This window comes from Gobio gobio (genome assembly GCF_949357685.1).
Source record: "Gobio gobio genome assembly, chromosome: 21".
Classification (NCBI taxonomy): Eukaryota; Metazoa; Chordata; class Actinopteri; order Cypriniformes; family Gobionidae; genus Gobio; species Gobio gobio.
The window spans coordinates 11,416,409-11,435,403 of NC_137117.1; the positions used below are offsets into that span (position 1 = coordinate 11,416,409).

Consider the following 18,995-nt stretch of genomic DNA (forward strand, 5'->3'; position numbering starts at 1 on the left):
TCTGATTGAAGATTGAAGATGAGAAACAGCCTGTTTGTAAATGGTTGTTAGTAAAGACAGTGATGCTGCTTTAACAAACGGCAAAAATCTGATAAATGTTATATGTTTGCTTACGAGTGGTCTGTCCCGGTGTGTGCTTACAGCTTCTACTTTCAGGTCAAACTTGTCAACTTTACAGCCTGTAAAAGGAAGAAAACAAAAAAACAATATTGATAATTATATATATATAATTTTTTATAATGTTTCAATTAATATTTGTTTAATTAAAATTTTATCATTTGTTATTTTAATAACTTAATTTAAAATCAAATATTTAAAATGTAATATTGTAAAATTAAATATAAAAAACATAAATACATACATACACACGCATATTTTAGAATTTTTTTATTATTATTTCTTATATAATTTATTTAAAATTAACTATTAATTTTATTAATAGTTATTTTAATATGTTAACAATGTAGATCAAATATTTAAAAAAAATAAATGTGAAATAGATAAACATATATATATACACACATAATTCTTTATTATTTCTAATTTAATTTATTTAATATTAATTTAATTTTAATAGTAATAGTTATTTTAATATGGAAGAAATTTAGATCATATATTTAAAATGTAAATAAAAAAATTTAAAGAATAAAAATGTAAAACTTTAATAACAAAACCATACATACGTATTCATATTCACCTAAAAAACATAAATGAATAAATAAAACTATATATAAAAAGTGAAATTATATATATATATATATATATATATATATATATATATATATATATATATATATATATATATATAGTATATGCATGTTTTATTTAAAAAAAAATTGGTGAATATGTACTATGTATGGTTTTGTTATAGTTTCATTATATATATATATATATATATATATATATATATATATATATATATATATATATATATATATATATATATATATATATATATATATATATATATACACACACACACACTCACACACTCAAAGGATTATTAGGAACACATACTAATACTGTGTTTGACCCCCTTTCGCCTTCAGAACTGCTTTAATTCTACGTGGCATTGATTCAACAAGGTGCTGAAAGCATTCTTTAGAAATGTTGGCCCATATTGATAGGAGAGCATCTTGCAGTTGATGGAGATTTGTGGGATGCACATCCAGGGCACGAAGCTCCCGTTCCACCACATCCCAAAGATGCTCTATTGGGTTGAGATCTGGTGACTGTGGGGGCCATTTAGTCCAGTGAACTCATTGTCATGTTCAAGAAACCAATTTGAAATGATTCGAGCTTTGTGACATGGTGCATTATCCTGCTGGAAGTAGCCATCAGAGGATGCGTACATGGTGGTCATAAAGGGATGGATATGGTCAGAAACAATGCTCAGGTAGGCCGTGGCATTTAAACAATGCCCAATTGGCACTAAGGGGCCTAAAGTGTGCCAAGAAAACATCCCCCACCCCATTACACCACCACCAGCAGCCTGCACAGTGGTAACAAGGCATGATGGATCCATGTTCTCATTCTGTTTACGCCAAATTCTGACTCTACCATCTGAATGTCTCAACAGAAATCGAGACTCATCAGACCAGGCAACATTTTTCCAGTCTTCAACTGTCCAATTTTGGTGAGCTTGTGCAAATTGTAGCCTCTTTTTCCTATTTGTGGTGGAGATGAGTGGTACCTGGTGGGGTCTTCTGCTGTTGTAGCCCATCCGCCTCAAGGTTGTGTGTGTTGTGGCTTCACAAATGCTTTGCTGCATACCTCGGTTGTAACGAGTGGTTATTTCAGTCAAAGTTGCTCTTCTATCAGCTTGAATCAGTCGGCCCATTCTCCTCTGACCTCAAGCATCAACAAGGCACTTTCGCCCACAGGACAGCCACATACTGGATGTTTTCCCTTTTCACACCATTCTTTGTAAACCCTAGAAATGGTTATGCTTGAAAATCCCGGTAACTGAGCAGATTGTGAAATACTCAGACCGGCCTGTCTGGCACCAACAACCATGCCACGCTCAAAATTGCTTAAATCACCTTTCTTTCCCATTCTGACATTCAGTTTGGAGTTCAGGAGATTGTCTTGACCAGGACCACACCCCTAAATACATTGAAGCAACTGCCATGTGAATGGTTGATTAGATAATTGCATTAATGAGAAATTGAACAGGTGTTCCTAATAATCCTTTAGGTGAGTGTATATATATATTTATTTTTTTCATTTGTGAATGAAAATTAACACATACCATAAGCCACTGGTGTCAGCTTCATGACCGCATGGAGGGGGCACTTCATATACGCCAAATCATCTGTACAATACAAGCACATTTAAATATGAGAAGACAATATTAATCATATTTATTTGATTATAAACACATAATTGAGTCAAAGGGTTTGTGCACAGAGGGAGTTTTGCTCAGGGAAAAATCATAAACGTTATCCCAGTTTGTTACAGGATAATTTCTTTGGATGCTTATAACTTGAACACTAGCAGTCAGAAACCGACATACTCGTGTCTCTCATTATCTGGGAGTCACAAGAGCCCTGCTATGATTTGATTTGGGACGTACCAGCGCTCTTGTCCAGGAAGTAGGCGAGGAGGCAGCGCATGACGGCCTGGTGGCAGATGACCAGCACATTGCCTTGTCTCTCCAGCTCCATGATAACTGGCTCCAGCCGCTGCACCAGGTCCTGATAGGACTACAGCAAGAGAAGAGGGACACAAATGGCTTATTGTTGACATATTAAACAGAGGTAGGAGAAAGTATTTTAATATTAAAAGAAACGGCACACTTCAGCTTAAAGTTCAGTCATTGGACTGATAAAGGGAGGAGATGAGTCAGCATATAGGAGAGAAGTGGCTGACTTAATGAAGTGGTGTCAGGATAACAATATCTCCCTAATTGTCAACAAAACCACACTACTCCTACGTCATGTGTCGGGTCAGAGGTCATCTACTCTCACCTGAGCTTACACTACTCCTACATCCTACATCCTGTGTCGGGTCAGAGGTCATCTACTCTCACCTGAGCTTACGCTACTCCTACATCCTACATCGGATCAGAGGTCATCTACTCTCACCTGAGCTTACGCTACTCCTACATCCTACATCCTGTGTCGGGTCAGAGGTCATCTACTCTCACCTGAGCTTACGCTACTCCTACATCCTACATCATGTGTCGGGTCAGAGGTCATCTACTCTCACCTGAGCTTGCGCTACTCCTACATCCTATAGATGGAGAATCCAAGATGGCGGCGCGAGTAGTTCGCGAGGCTCTAGGTCTCTCCAGATTCTGCAATTTTGCGGTATTTTTCTTGCTCATCTCGGGTCTGTTCGTTCAGAATAGTTGTGCCTTAACATCGTACACACGTGGTGAGATTTTGGATATTGGTTTGCGAATTTCCGACAGTTTTATGGACAATCTTCGACTCCTTCCTGAGATCGCTAGGACACCCGAGGCTATGCACTCTACCCGGCCGGGCGGAAGTGCTCGCAGGCGGCGCCGAGATCGTAAACAAAGGCGGGGAAAACGCGGAGGTCTGAGAGCTAAGCTAAGGCTAAAGCTAAGGCTAACCCCACATCGGCTCTCTTTACCCAGTATTTTCCTTGCCAATGTACGGTCGCTAGTGAACAAAATGGAGGAGATTCGACTCAGCATCACACACAGCAAGAAACTTTTGAACTGTAACGTCCTAATCTTCACGGAAACCTGGCTAAACGGCGGAATACCGGACACCGCTATTGAGCTAGCGGGATGCCACACGCTCCGGGCGGATAGAACATTAGATGGCTCCGGTAAGACCAGAGGTGGTGGATTGTGCATTTACATTAACAAAGCTTGGTGCACAAACTCTGCTATTGTTGGGAGTCATTGTTCAGCTAATCTTGAGTTTCTCATGGTTAAATGTAGACCGTTTTATCTACCGCGGGAGTTCACTTCCACCATTATAACTGCAGCCTATATTCCCCCGGATGCTGATGCCAAGCTTGCTATGAAAGAACTTCATGCAGCCATCAGTAAACAACAGACTGATCACCCGGAAGCTGCTTTTATTGTTGCAGGTGACTTTAATCATTCAAACTTAAAGTCAGTGCTACCCAAGTTTCACCAGCATGTTTCCTGCCACACCAGAGGAAACAAAACCTTAGACCATGTTTACACAAACATGGCTGGTGCTTACGTTGCGACACCCCTCCCCCACCTGGGACAGTCAGATCACCTTTCTTTGTTCCTCATCCCCAAATATGCACCCCTCATCAACCGTGTGAAGCCATCAGTGAAGACCATCAAGGTGTGGCCTGCGGGGGTTGATTCCACACTCCAGGAAAGGTTTCTACACACAGACTGGAGTGTGTTTGCTTCTCAAGCCACCAGTGGCGCTCACACGGACATTGACTTCTACACCTCCTCTGTATTGGATCATATCAATACCACCATTGACAGTGTTACAACCCAGAAACAGATCACCACATACCCAAATCAGAAGCCATGGATGAACAGGGAAGTGCGACTCCTGCTGAAGTCACGCAATACTGCCTTCAGATCAGGAGATGCACAAGCCTACAGTACATCCAGAGCAAACCTGAAGAGGGGCATCAAAAAGGCCAAGCACTGCTACAAGCTAAAGATAGAGGGTCACTTTTCCAACTCTGACCCTCGACGCATGTGGCAGGGCATCCAGGCCATCAGTGACTACAAACCCCCCCACTCCACCCCCGCAGCCACTGATGTCAACTTCCTGAACGAGCTAAATCACTTTTATGCTCGCTTTGAAAGAGACAACAGAGAAACTGCCACCAAGCTCAAACCCTCAGCTGACCCACCAATCACACTCTCCACCACAGATGTTTGCAAGTCACTGAGCCGGATCAGCGCGCACAAGGCTGCTGGACCAGACAACATCCCTGGTCGTGTTCTCAGGGCATGTGCGGAGCAGCTCACTGAGGATTTTACAGACATTTTCAACCTGTCTCTTGCCCAAGCAGCTGTACCATCATGCTTTAAACGCACTTCCATTGTGCCAGTGCCAAAACACTCTAACCCGAGGTGCCCTAATGACTACCGCCCTGTAGCACTCACACCCATCGTCATGAAGTGCTTTGAGCGGCTGGTCCTGGAACACCTAAAAGACTCTCTACCGTCCACATTGGACTCACACCAGTTTGCCTATCGCAGCAATAGGAGCACAGAGGATGCCGTTTCCATGGCACTGCACTCTGTGCTCACTCACCTGGACAATAAAAACACTTACGCACGCATGCTGTTTGTTGACTTCAGCTCAGCATTCAACACTGTCATCCCAACCAAGTTAATAGCCAAACTTGGAGACCTGGGTATCAATACCTCAATGTGCAACTGGATTTTGGACTTCCTAACTGACAGACCCCAGAATGTTCGTTCAGGATTCACCTGCTCCACATCCATCACTCTTAACACTGGTGTACCACAGGGCTGTGTGCTAAACCCGTTTCTCTACTCCCTCTTCACCGCCGACTGCAAGCCTGTGTATGGATCTAATTCTATCGTCAAGTTTGCGGACGACACTACGGTGATTGGTCTCATCAGCAACAACGATGAGACTGCCTATAGGGAGGAGATCCAGCACCTGGCCACATGGTGCACCGAAAATAACCTGCTCCTCAACACCACCAAAACGAAGGAGCTCATCGTGGACTTCAGGAAGGAGTCAAGAGGCACACACGACACCATCCACATCAATGGAATGGCTGTTGAACGTGTCTCCAGTTTCAAGTTCCTGGGGATCCACATCTCGGCGGACATGTCGTGGACGACCAACACCTCCAGCCTGGTCAAGAAGGCTCACCAGCGCCTCTTCTTCCTGAGGACACTGAGGAAGAATCAGCTCTCCTCGGCTATCCTGGTGAACTTCTATCGCTGCGCAATAGAAAGCATCCTGACCAACTGTGTGGCAGTGTGGTATGGGAGCTGCTCTGTTGCGGAGCACAAGGCACTGCAGCGGGTGGTGAAAACTGCCCAGCGCATCACAGGGACTCCACTACCTGCCATCGAGCACATCCAGAGGAAACGCTGCCTGCATCGAGCTCACAGCATCCTCAAGGACTCCTCGCACCCAGCCCGTTTTCTCTCCTGCCCTCCGGCAGGCGTTTCAGGATCCACCGGACCAGGACCAGCAGACTAAAGAACAGTTTTTTCCCCAGAGCTGTCTCCTTACTGAACTCAAACCCCCGTTGATCCACTCCCCTCATATACTGCTAACTCTCCTACCTCACATCTTCCTTCACTTTGTTATTTGCACTACCGACTGTTTATTACAGTAACAACTGTTTACTTATGCATTTTGCACTACCATACCGTAACTGGATTATGCTCATTTGCACTGCCGACTGTTTTTACAGTACCAACTGTTTACATTTGTATTTTGCACCGTACTTCTAACTGTAATATGCAATCACTTCCACTGCACTTTTACACTTTTTTTTCGGATAGCTTCTGTCCATAATTTATTGCACTACCTTAATCCACTGCCATATTCCTCATTTTAGCCTAACATATCATTGTATACCTCTATCTGTAAAATTCTGTTTATAGTAAAAGCCATCTGTATATTATATTCATAGTACATATCCACCTGTAAATTCTGTTTATAGTAATAACCATCTGTATATTATTCACTGTACATATTCACCTGTAAATTCTGTTTATAGTAATAACCATCTCTCTATTTATAGATATATTTATATATACTCAGTACATATCCATGTCCTGCACTTATGCAAACGTTGTATATCCTGCACTTGCTGCTATTGCACTTCTGGTTAGACCTAAACTGCATTTCGTTGCCTTGTACTTGTACTTGTGTAATTACAATAAAGTTGAATCTAATCTAATCTAATCTAATCTACATCGGGTCAGAGGTCATCTACTCTCACCTGAGCTTACGCTACTCCTACATCCTACATCCTGTGTCGGGTCAGAGGTCGTCTACTCTCACCTGAGCTTACGCTACTCCTACATCCTACATCGGGTCAGAGGTCATCTACTCTCACCTGAGCTTACGCTTCTCCTACATCCTACATCGGGTCAGAGGTCATCTACTCTCACCTGACTTAACGCTACTCCTACATCCTACATCGGGTCAGAGGTCATCTACTCTCACCTGAGCTTACGCTACTCCTACATACTACATCCTGTGTCGGGTCAGAGGTCGTCTACTCTCACCTGTGCTTACGCTACTCCTACATCCTACATCCTGTGTCGGGTCAGAGGTCGTCTACTCTCACCTGAGCTTACGCTACTCCTACATCCTACATCCTACATCCTGTGTCGGGTCAGAGGTCGTCTACTCTCACCTGAGCTTACGCTACTCCTACATCCTACATCCTGTGTCGGGTCAGAGGTCGTCTACTCTCACCTGAGCTTACGCTACTCCTACATCCTACATCCTGTGTCGGGTCAGAGGGCGTCTACTCTCACCTGAGCTTACGCTACTCCTACATCCTACATCCTGTGTCGGGTCAGAGGTCATCTACTCTCACCTGAGCTTACGCTACTCCTACATCCTACATCATGCGTCGGGTCAGAGGTCATCTACTCTCACCTAAGCTTACGCTACTCCTACATCCTACATCCTGTGTCGGGTCAGAGGTCATCTACTCTCACCTGAGCTTACGCTACTCTTACATCCTACGTCATGCGTTGGGTCAGAGGTCACCTACTCTCACCTGAGCTTACGCTACTCCTACATCCTGTGTCGGGTCAGAGGTCGTCTACTCTCACCTGAGCTTACGCTACTCCTACATCCTACATCATGCGTCGGGTCAGAGGTCATCTACTCTCACCTGAGCTTACGCTACTCCTACATCCTGTGTCGGGTCAGAGGTCATCTACTCTCACCTGAGCTTACGCTACTCCTACATCCTACATCCTGTGTCGGGTCAGAGGTCATCTACTCTCACCTGAGCTTACGCTACTCCTACATCCTACGTCATGTGTCGGGTCAGAGGTCATCTACTCTCACCTGAGCTTACGCTACTCCTACATCCTGTGTCGGGTCAGAGGTCGTCTACTCTCACCTGAGCTTACGCTACTCCTACATCCTACGTCATGTGTCGGGTCAGAGGTCATCTACTCTCACCTGAGCTTACGCTATTCTTACATCCTACATCATGTGTCGAGTCAGAGGTCATCTACTCTCACCTGAGCTTACGCTACTCTTACATCCTACGTCATGCGTTGGGTCAGAGGTCACCTACTCTCACCTGAGCTTACGCTACATCCTACATCCTGTGTCGGGTCAGAGGTCGTCTACTCTCACCTGAGCTTACGCTACTCCTACATCCTACATCCTGTGTCGGGTCAGAGGTCATCTACTCTCACCTGAGCTTACGCTACTCCTACATCCTACATCCTGTGTCGGGTCAGAGGTCATCTACTCTCACCTGAGCTTACGCTACTCCTACATCCTACGTCATGTGTCGGGTCAGAGGTCGTCTACTCTCACCTGAGCTTACGCTACTCCTACATCCTACATCGGGTCAGAGGTCATCTACTCTCACCTGAGCTTACGCTACTCCTACATCCTACATCATGTGTCGGGTCAGAGGTCATCTACTCTCACCTGAGCTTACGCTACTCCTACATCCTACGTCATGTGTCGGGTCAGAGGTCGTCTACTCTCACCTGAGCTTACGCTACTCCTACATCCTACATCATGTGTCGGGTCAGAGGTCATCTACTCTCACCTGAGCTTACGCTACTCCTACATCCTACATCCTGTGTCGGGTCAGAGGTCGTCTACTCTCACCTGAGCTTACGCTACTCCTACATCCTACATCATGTGTCGGGTCAGAGGTCATCTACTCTCACCTGAGCTTACGCTACTCCTACATCCGTCGTCATGTGTCGGGTCAGAGGTCGTCTACTCTCACCTGAGCTTACGCTACTCCTACATCCTACATCATGTGTCAAGGTGCGTCCCATTCAACCGCATTTGGCGTGAGGCACGCCCTTTCAGGCTCTGTCCTCATGCTCTCACTCTGCCCAAGTAAAACTCACGCCAAACTGCCAACCCCGGTTTTGATATGAAACAAAGTATAAGCTTTTAATTTTGTAAGAGTTTTAATACGAAATTCAAACAATAACACTAATGTGGCATAATAGTTAAAGCCAGAGCCGTTGCGACATGCTCTCATCTCCCGGCGGCGCGTGGTCACGTGGTTCATGGCGCTCTCAATAGTTCCAAACAAACCAGCGCTGTCAATGCATTTGAATGGCTTAAGCGGATACACAACAGCTTCACTATACAGGTATTTGCAGCAATTTTTGGTAAACAGCACAGCATAGTGTGCAATGATTATTACGTCAACCATATTTACAGTATTATTTTATTATGGAGAGTGATGGAGGTGCAACATTAACGTTAATGTTATTCTTGTATTTATCCCTCAGGTATTCCTTAGTAATTGGTCACACTCACTCATTGGTGGTAATTAAATAAATGTTTTACATTTTAGTTCAATAATATTTATTGAATATTTTGGGGCAATCTTTTGAACTAAATACTATCTGTGCAATAATTATGCTCAGTTAATGACAGAGGTGGAAAGAGTAACAAAATATTCTACTCAAGTAAAAGTACTATTACTTCAATAAAATTGTACTTAAGTACAAGTAAAAGTACCAGTCTAAAAATGTACTCAAGTAAAAGTAAAAAGTAGTTCATTTAAAATGTACTTTTTTTAACAGCGGGGTGGGAGACTCTCCCGTGTAGGGTTGTAATAGAATGAGATTTTCACGATATGAAAACATCAGTTTCACAGCATCACGGTATTAATTATTTAATAAATAAACTGTATTATATAATTATGGTTAATATTATCTCCATTTAAAATGGGCGTTAAATTAATGAAAACTTTTTGGGGGGGTTGAACAAATGCTTTATTCCAACAAACTTGAAACCATTTGTTTGTTTTGTTTATTAAAATTTCAATAAAACATGTCTGAACTAAATGAAATAAATTATTATGAATTAGATTAACAACTTTAAGAATAATAGAGTCCTATGAAATTTTTCTTTTTATGATTTTTATACAAATATATTACCAAAACGGTGGTAATCCAATAAAATGTAACAAACTTTTATCCATTCATTTTTTTGGCAAAGCGCTGCAAAACCATGGATTTAAAAATATATTCTTAAATAATGTTTAAATTATGTATTATTATTATTGTTGTTATTATTATTTTGACAAGTATTCTACTGTAGGCCTACAATAGTAGGCTAATATATTTCTGTCACAATTTCATCTAGTTAAACCAAACGTTTATTTTGACGAGTTTATTTTGACCTGTTTCAGAGTGTATTTGACAATGGTTATTAATCAAATAAAATGATGAAAATGCTCATTAGGGGGTCTCACATCAGCTTTGGAAATGTTCATGTGTTCATGTCCAAATATGGGTTGTGGGACGTTAAAAACACCACGAGCATTGCGTACTTGAGTATGTAGTAGACGAAACGGCGCTGCTTATTCCCACAGAGACAGAACAAGAAGATCATATATTTAAATAGCAGTGTTTTGAGCTTTGATATTCATAGATCATGTCGCGATTCGATTTATTGTACAGCTCTACTTTTGATGTATTCAGCCATCCATCTGTTTGCGTTTTTGACGTGACATCTGCGTTATACTACAAATTAAATTGTCATGTCAGGATTCCCGGGATTCCCTCTGCATCACAGAAATCATTCGACCTTAAGTTATAAGCGTACCTTTATCTGCACAGAGGGATGGTGTTCCCGAAAATTTTCTATGTGTTTCCTCCTTTGCATCAACATTTTTTTTGCTAATTTGATATCCTCCAGGACAACACCCGGCTATTTTTTGTCTATATCCACAGTATTTCCATACTATCCAGGGGTTCACGACGGCGTTTCGCTTTCAGCTGGGTCTGACGTCTGTCAGTCCGTCTGTCTCCATCTTTTTGTGATTTTTGCGTGTTCGTTCTCCCGCCCTTCAATTCAATGCAGTCGTTTCCGGATCGCGATTTTCATCCCTTTGTATCATTTCTTTTTACCCAGTAACGGAAGTGGTTTAAAATGTAGCGAAGTACAATACTTAAAACAAAACATACTTAAGTAAAAGTAAAATTACAGATTTTTAAAACTACTTAAAAAAGTAGAAGTACACAGAAAAACTACTCAATTACAGTAACGCGAGTAAATGTAATTCGTTACTTTCCACCTCTGGTTAATGACCACTTAAAATATTTTTCTTCTAATATTTGTATTATTTAGATTACAATTAGTGTAGTAATTAAGGTTAAAATAGAGAATTCCAATGCAAATAAGCAAATTAGAGTCATTTTGTGGCTGGAAAAAGTATAATTTTCCCTTGTGATGCCATTACCCACACTAGGTGCCTGTATGGCTCTTTAATAAATATACATGTATCTAGTCCAGTTGCTCAAAATTATTGTATTGCAGATCATAACTGCTCACTTATTTTTAAGGTTTTGCATTTGGATACATATTGACATGTTCAAATACTAGATTTCTTTAAATGTGAAATTTTAAAACGTTTATATTTTTACTGATACTTGTATAAGCACACACAAGGGAATATAATATTAATAAATGTGAGCAAATATAATTTAACCATTAAGTTTAAAATATGCTAAAAAGGCAAACTTATTTTTCCTTATATATACACAGTAGGCTATATACATATGAATTGATACTGAATCAAGATCGAAATCGATATTTGTGCCAATCAACATGATCGCCATGATAGAAACGTTTTTAAATATTAATTAATTAAATTGATCAAAAGTGACAGTAAAGACAAGTATAATGTTACACAAGATTCTAATTTCAAATAAATCCTGTTGTATGCTTTCATAAATGCTTTTGAACTTTCTACTTAGCAAAGAATCCTAAATGCACAGTATCCACAAAAAATATATAATAATCATAAATGTTTGTTGAGCAGCAAATCATCATATTAGAATGATCTCTGAAGGATCGTGTGACACTAAAGACTTGAGTAATGATGCTGAAAATTCTGCTTTGATCATAGGAATAAATTACATTAACATATTCACACAGAAAACAGTTATTTTAAATTATAATAATATTTACTGTATTTTTGATTCAACAAATGCAGCCTTGGGGACCAGATGATACTTCTTTATAACATAAAAAAAAAATCTTACCAACCCCAAACTTTTGAAAGGTATGTGTAAATTATCATCCAGCAATGACAAACAACTGGAAAGGTCATGTAAATTCATTAGCACAAAATTGACATAATGGTACACTGAAAACAAAAATGGTGTAGGATTTTCACAATTTTCACACAGAAATTTCTAGTAAATTTCACAAATAATTACAAAGAAACAGGAAGTAACACACTGAATTGAACGTGAATTTGAGGTTGAAAGACTGGAATAGTATTTTCCTATAAAATCTTGAAAAATTATTTTTACAGTGTACATACCTCTCCTCCTGGGTATCTGTAATGGTACTTGTCCTGGTCTCTGAGAGAATATTCATCCGGGTACATTTCTTGTATCTTTTCATATGTCAATTCCTCACAAATGCCCTGATAAACACACATTAATAATAAATACCACTTAACAAACAGCACAAACATTTCTCCATCACCAATTCAGATTTGTTGCAATAACGTGACTTTGTTAGGGATGTACAATAGATCGGCCACCATATCTGTATCAGCCGAAACATTTTTAACGTTGTTATCTGATGAGAAAATTTGGCCGATATATAAAAGCTGAGACAGCTCAGATGCTCAGCTGAGACATTTCAGATGCACACTGTTCAATAAGAGCCGATAACTGACAATTCTTTATATTTGAAAGCCGATAACCGATAATTCTTAATATTTGAAAGCCGATAACCAATAATTCTTTATATTTGAAAGCCGATAACCAATAATTATTTATATTTGAGAGCCAATAACTGAAAATTCGTTATATTTGAAAGCCAATAACCTAATATAAAGAATTATTGGTTTTCAGCTTTCAGATATAAAGAATTATCGGTTATCAGCTTTCAAATATAAATAATTTTCAGTTATCGGCTTTCAAATATAAAGAATTATCGGTATCGGCTTTCAAATATAAAGAATTATCGTTATCAGCTTTCAAATATAAAGAATTATCGGTATCAGCTTTCAAATATAAAGAATTTTCAGTTACCGGCTTTCAAATATAAAAAAAATTCCGTTATTGGCTTTCAAATATAAAGAATTTTCATTTATCGGCTTTCAAATATAAAGAATTTTCAGTTATCGGCTTTCAAATATAAAGAATTTTCAGTTATCGTCTTTCAAATATAAAGAATTTTCATTTATCGGCTTTCAAATATAAAGAATTTTCAGTTATCGGCTTTCAAATATAAAGAATTTTCAGTTATTGGCTTTCAAATATAAAGAATTTTCAGTTATCGTCTTTCAAATATAAAGAATTTTCATTTATCGGCTTTCAAATATAAAGAATTTTCAGTTATCGGCTTTCAAATATAAAGAATTTTCAGTTATCGGCTTTCAAATATAAAGAATTCTCAGTTATCGGCTTTCAAATATAAAAAAAATTCCGTTATTGGCTTTCAAATATAAAGAATTTTCATTTATCGGCTTTCAAATATAAAGAATTTTCAGTTATCGGCTTTCAAATATAAAGAATTTTCAGTTATCGTCTTTCAAATATAAAGAATTTTCATTTATCGGCTTTCAAATATAAAGAATTTTCAGTTATCGGCTTTCAAATATAAAGAATTTTCAGTTATCGTCTTTCAAATATAAAGAATTTTCAGTTATCGGCTTTCAAATATAAAGAATTTTCAGTTATCGGCTTTCAAATATAAAGAATTTTCAGTTATCGGCTTTCAAATATAAAGAATTTTCAGTTATCGGCTTTCAAATATAAAGAATTTTCGGTAATCGGCTTTCAAATATAAAGAATTATTGGTTATCAGTTATCAGCTTTCAAATATAAAGAATTTTAGGTTATCTGGTATTGGCTTTCAAATATAAAGAATTAAAAATGTTCATATCGTTGCATCCCTACATTTTGTACAATTAAAAACCTAAGATGTCTACCTTATTTTCCCACTGATCTGGAAGCACAGACTTTTACTCATGGCACATGAATTAACTTTGGTGTGGTGAATGATTTAAATATGATACACCACCATTAAACATCTGACTCAAATTGACTAATTGGGTGTTAACAGAAAACACCTGTGTTTTATTACGGTAGACAATGAAGAACAGCAGCAGGCCAGTGTTAATATGAATTACCATAAAACCCTGCTTCTCTAATAAAAACAGCGGTGCGTAACTCACAGCGTCGATCTCGTTGAGTATTTTCCACTGCTCGTACGGGACGCCCAACTCCTCCGCCGTCTGGATGGTGCGTCTGAGCTGACTGGTCCACACCTTCAGGCCTGGGATCTTCTGGTTTTCCAGGAACACACGCAGGGCTTTAGAAAACTAACACAAAGCGGGAAAGACGTTAACAAGCCTCCAAATATTTCTCACCTGTTTGTGGTTAAGGACTGAACCCGAGCATGCTGGGGGAATCAACACTTACTGACTACAGGGTATTTGCAGATAAAAAATAAAAACATTTAAAGGGGTCATATATTTTGCTTTTTTCCATGTTCATTAGTGTGTAATGTTGCTGTTTGGGCATGAAATAAACTGAAATAACTGAAAAAAAATTCTTTATATTTGAAAGCTGATAACCGATAATTCTTTATATTTGAAAGCCAATAACTGAAAATTCTTTATATTTGAAACCTGATAACCGATAATTCTTTATATTTGAAAGCGATAACCAATAATTCTTTACATTTGAAAGCCGATAACTGAAAATTCTTTATATTTGAAAGCCAATAACTGATAACGATAATTCTTTATATTTGAAAGCCGCTAACCGTTAATTATTTTTATTTGAAAGCTGATAACCAATAATTCTTTAAATTTGAAAGCCGATAACCGATAATTATTTATATTTGAAAGCTGATAACCAATAATTCTTAATATTTGAAAGCTGATAACCAATAATTCTTCATATTTGAAAGCCGATAACCGATAATTTTTCATATTTGAAAGCTGATTACTGAAAATTCTTTATATTTGAAAGCCAATAACCTAATATAAAGAATTATCGGTTTTCAGCTTTCAGATATAAAGAATTATCGGCTATCAGCTTTCAAATATAAAGAATTATTGGTTATCAGCTTTCAAATATAAATAATTTTCAGTTATCGGCTTTCAAATATAAAGAATTATCGGTATCGGCTTTCGAAAATAAAGTCCCTCCAGCGGGTGTTATTCTCTCTTATATCAGTGTCAATGTTTCTGAACTCCTTGAAACGCCTCCATTGTATTCTTGAGTTTTCTTCCGGGAACAAACATGTCAAAATATTCCTCATTTAAATAATTAATATGAATAAAGTGGCGGGGCCTGGTTGAGTTAGGTAGTGTGTTGAAACTTGCAGTTATGGTAAGGCGGGTGGGACATTTCCCAAACACACAACACACCGGTCTGGCCAACCAATCAGAGCACAGTGTGCTTTTCAGAAGGAGGGGCTTCATAGAGACAGCAACTAAACAGAGCATTACTGACGGACTGGGAAGAGAGGAGCTGCAACAATGGAGAATATGGGGGAAAAAAATTATGTGTTTTTGAACATTCAAGCATGAAAACCTGTTCTAGTACAGCCCAAAAACAAAATCAAGGCTTTCTAAATGGGCATAATAGATCCCATTTAATCAAAATAACTTCCCTTCCCTCTTCTCTGATGACAATAGCAAACCACAACACTCCTCTCCCCCCCCCCCCCCCCCCACCAATCAAATCTCCACTGACAAAATCAAGCTCCGGCTTACATTCGGCATGAAAGAGAACTTTCAAATAGTTGTTTCTTCTATATTGTGACGTATTTCTGTGTGAAACGACTTCTCGAACAAGAACAATGTAGGCAAATTGATTGGATGGTGGTGGTTTGCTATTGGTGGATCTCATGTGAGTGAAAAGTTGCCCCGCCCTCATTATCAGAGAAGAGAAGAGATGTCACTGCAAGAGGGAGGGGAAGTTCAAGATTATGAGGCATATTAATTAAAAAATTATGTGCACAGATAAATCATTTATAATAAATACTGTAATATTGCATTAAAAAAAAAAGAAAAATGGTACATTTTGATTTCATGGTGACTTTAAGGACCTGGGGGAACAAGTAGTTTTGCCTACAATAATGAAATGCATAAAATGCACACATTGCAAATAACTCTCAGGTTTGATGCATAACAAAACAAACATACTTTAAAGAGGCCATATTCAATTCATCCATCTATGAAGTGAAATGAAAGGAGTACCTCTTTTCCTCTGGTGGAGAGCTCAGAGTCGCCGCCGATGCAGCCCTGGACGTTGTGCTGGCTCTCGCCGTGGCGGCAGAGGTAGATGGAGTGTTTCTGAACGTGAATATTCATGAGGTAGTAGACGATCTTACTCTGGATGTAATCCTGAACTCGGTTGACCAGGAAACGCTGGCCGACGTTAATCACCTGGATGAAGGACAGGTCCCTGAAACAGCCCGAAAAAGATCCGTGTTAAACACCCCATGAAAATGTCTTTGCAAACAGCACGAATCAAACTGTACATTATGTGGCTGTGGCCTAATGATTTAGGGATATACATAGAAAGAGAGTTACTAAAATCACAGTTGTGTCTTATTATAGTCCACAGTTTCTGCATTTAATTATCTACAAGATGTGCAGAATGAAAACCATGTGCTGAATCTTAAGATCAACGTGTCCTTAATAACCTACAACAATCCCTTATTTTGTTTATAACTAATAAAAGAGTAGAGAAATTGATATATTGTTTAGTAAATAACTACACAAAGATTTTTTTTTTTAAAATAGGTTGAGTTATAGTAGGTTTTAGCTTTGATTAACTCATGGAAATAAGCTTCTGCTACAGTAACTGTATTAATGCAAAAATGCTGGACTAAAGGCCCGTTCACACCAAGGACGATAATCATAATGATAAAGATATAGTTTTCTAAAAATCGTTCTATATGTAAAAGAATATCAGAGTTCACATCACAACTATAATGATAATGGCAGAGAGAAACGATATTGTTGGAATCACTTAATCACAATAATCTTATTTCTGTTTGGGACAGAAAAAAGAAACAAGATTTCAATCAGAAACAAGATTATTTTTCAGATAATTTCACTTGTTTTAAGCAAAAACTCACTTCATTTTGATTTTATTTTCAAGAAAACAAAAAAAAAAATTGTCATTTTACTTATCTAGTAAATGCATCTTGATTTAAGAATTTTGAGATATTTAGACTAGAAACCAGACAAAATTACTAAGTAAGAAGAGCATTTTTTGCAGTTATCATTATCATCATTATAGTTATCGCCATAATTATCAATATCGTTCTTGGTGTGAACAGGCCTTTAAAATTTAATTATATGATTACACTGCTATCTGTAAATTTGCAGGCAAAAATTCAAATTTTAACAAAAACTGCTTTTTTTAGTTAAAATACAACTGAAAAAATATATATATTTACATATTACATGGAAAATTTTGAAATGTTGCCTTCATTTACTCACCTGGGCGCGTATTACAGAAACTTTCTATCTTAGGTCTTAACTTAAAGGGGGGGGGGGAAACACTCAGTTTCAGTCAGTCTCATGTCAATCTTGAGTACCTATAGAGTAGCACTGCATCCTGCATATCTCCGAAAAGTCTTTATTTTTATTATAATTATAAAAGAAAGATGCGCTGTTCCGAGTCTTTCCGGAAAAAGCCGTGCGGCTGGGGGCGTATCGTGTGGGCGGAGCTAAAGAATGTCGAGCGCGCGCCGCTGTTACTGTGTTGAGTGCGTCTGAAAGCTGCGTCATCCCTAAAAGCGGGGAAAAACTTTATTCAACATAAAAAATGGCTTTTAATCAGATACAGCCATACATCTATGATCCGGAATCAGACCCAGAGGCTGAAGTTGAACAGGAGCAGCAGCAAAAACGACTAGAGCAGGACGTCAACTATGTGGTATAAGTTACACTAACTATATAATATGTTTAGCGGCTTGTGTTATTTAGAACACCATGTCAAGCGCGAGTGTTACAATGTGTGTGTGTGTGTGTGTGTGTGTGTGTGTGTATGTGTGTGTGTGTTTACGCGTGGTTTGTGAAGACATGATTTGTAGTAAGCGGACTGGTTTTGCGCGTCAGGCTAGTGTTTACATAGAAAGACATGGAATAGTAGCGCATTTGAATGAAGAACCGCGCTTATTTAGTTAAACATATTTCCCCATTCTTTGTGTATTGTTGTTTGGAGTGCTTTTACAATACACAAACATACACATATAGTGGCCAGCTAAACAAATGTACACACACTATACATCGCATGCTCCATTGATCAATACGTGATCATGTTTGGGCTACTTGATGGGCATAGGCAAAAACAGACATTTGAAGCAGTCAAACCTGCGGTTCCAACGTTGGGACCTTTATCGTTGGGACCGCTCCATCCTTCAGTATTAGGCGATCTGAAAATCCGGCGTCGAACTGGGCCTTGTTTATAAAACAATCGGCACCGAAATGCAGGGAACAGACATAAATATTTGCGCAACTCAGTTGTTGATCCGGAAAAGCAAATTCCATCTGTACGAGCCAGCGCTTTGATGGGCGTAGCCTATTGCTTTCACGCGCTCTCTCTCTCTCGCGCGCGCTCTTCTGGTAGAATTGTCCGTACGGCCCATACAAGGAAATTCCGCCCTGTTGACGTCAAGCGGACCCATGATCGAAAAAAACTTTCCGAAACTTATGACTAACAGGAAGTACTAATTTTGGCAAAGAAATACTCCCATCAAACGTCCACCTTAGCTTATGAAACGGTGTCCATGTTTAGCATGGGAATCCAAGTCTTTAACAGTGCCAAAAGATCAGTATGCATGAAA

The 18,995-nt window shown here is 38.9% G+C and overlaps 1 protein-coding gene across 1 annotated transcript in view; it reads right to left on the reverse strand.

The window, feature by feature from the left end:
* The window catches only part of pfkfb2a (6-phosphofructo-2-kinase/fructose-2,6-biphosphatase 2a), a 45,170-nt gene that overhangs the window by 8,621 nt on the left and 17,554 nt on the right, over window positions 1–18,995 (reverse strand). Inside the window, exons 9-14 of the mRNA XM_079803506.1 lie at window positions 16,393–16,600; window positions 14,356–14,502; window positions 12,487–12,591; window positions 2,576–2,705; window positions 2,252–2,314; window positions 115–179 (exon numbers count right to left, since the gene is read on the reverse strand). Of these exons, the coding sequence (XP_079659632.1) occupies window positions 115–179; window positions 2,252–2,314; window positions 2,576–2,705; window positions 12,487–12,591; window positions 14,356–14,502; window positions 16,393–16,600 (718 nt within the window). The remainder of the gene's footprint in view (window positions 1–114; window positions 180–2,251; window positions 2,315–2,575; window positions 2,706–12,486; window positions 12,592–14,355; window positions 14,503–16,392; window positions 16,601–18,995) is intronic.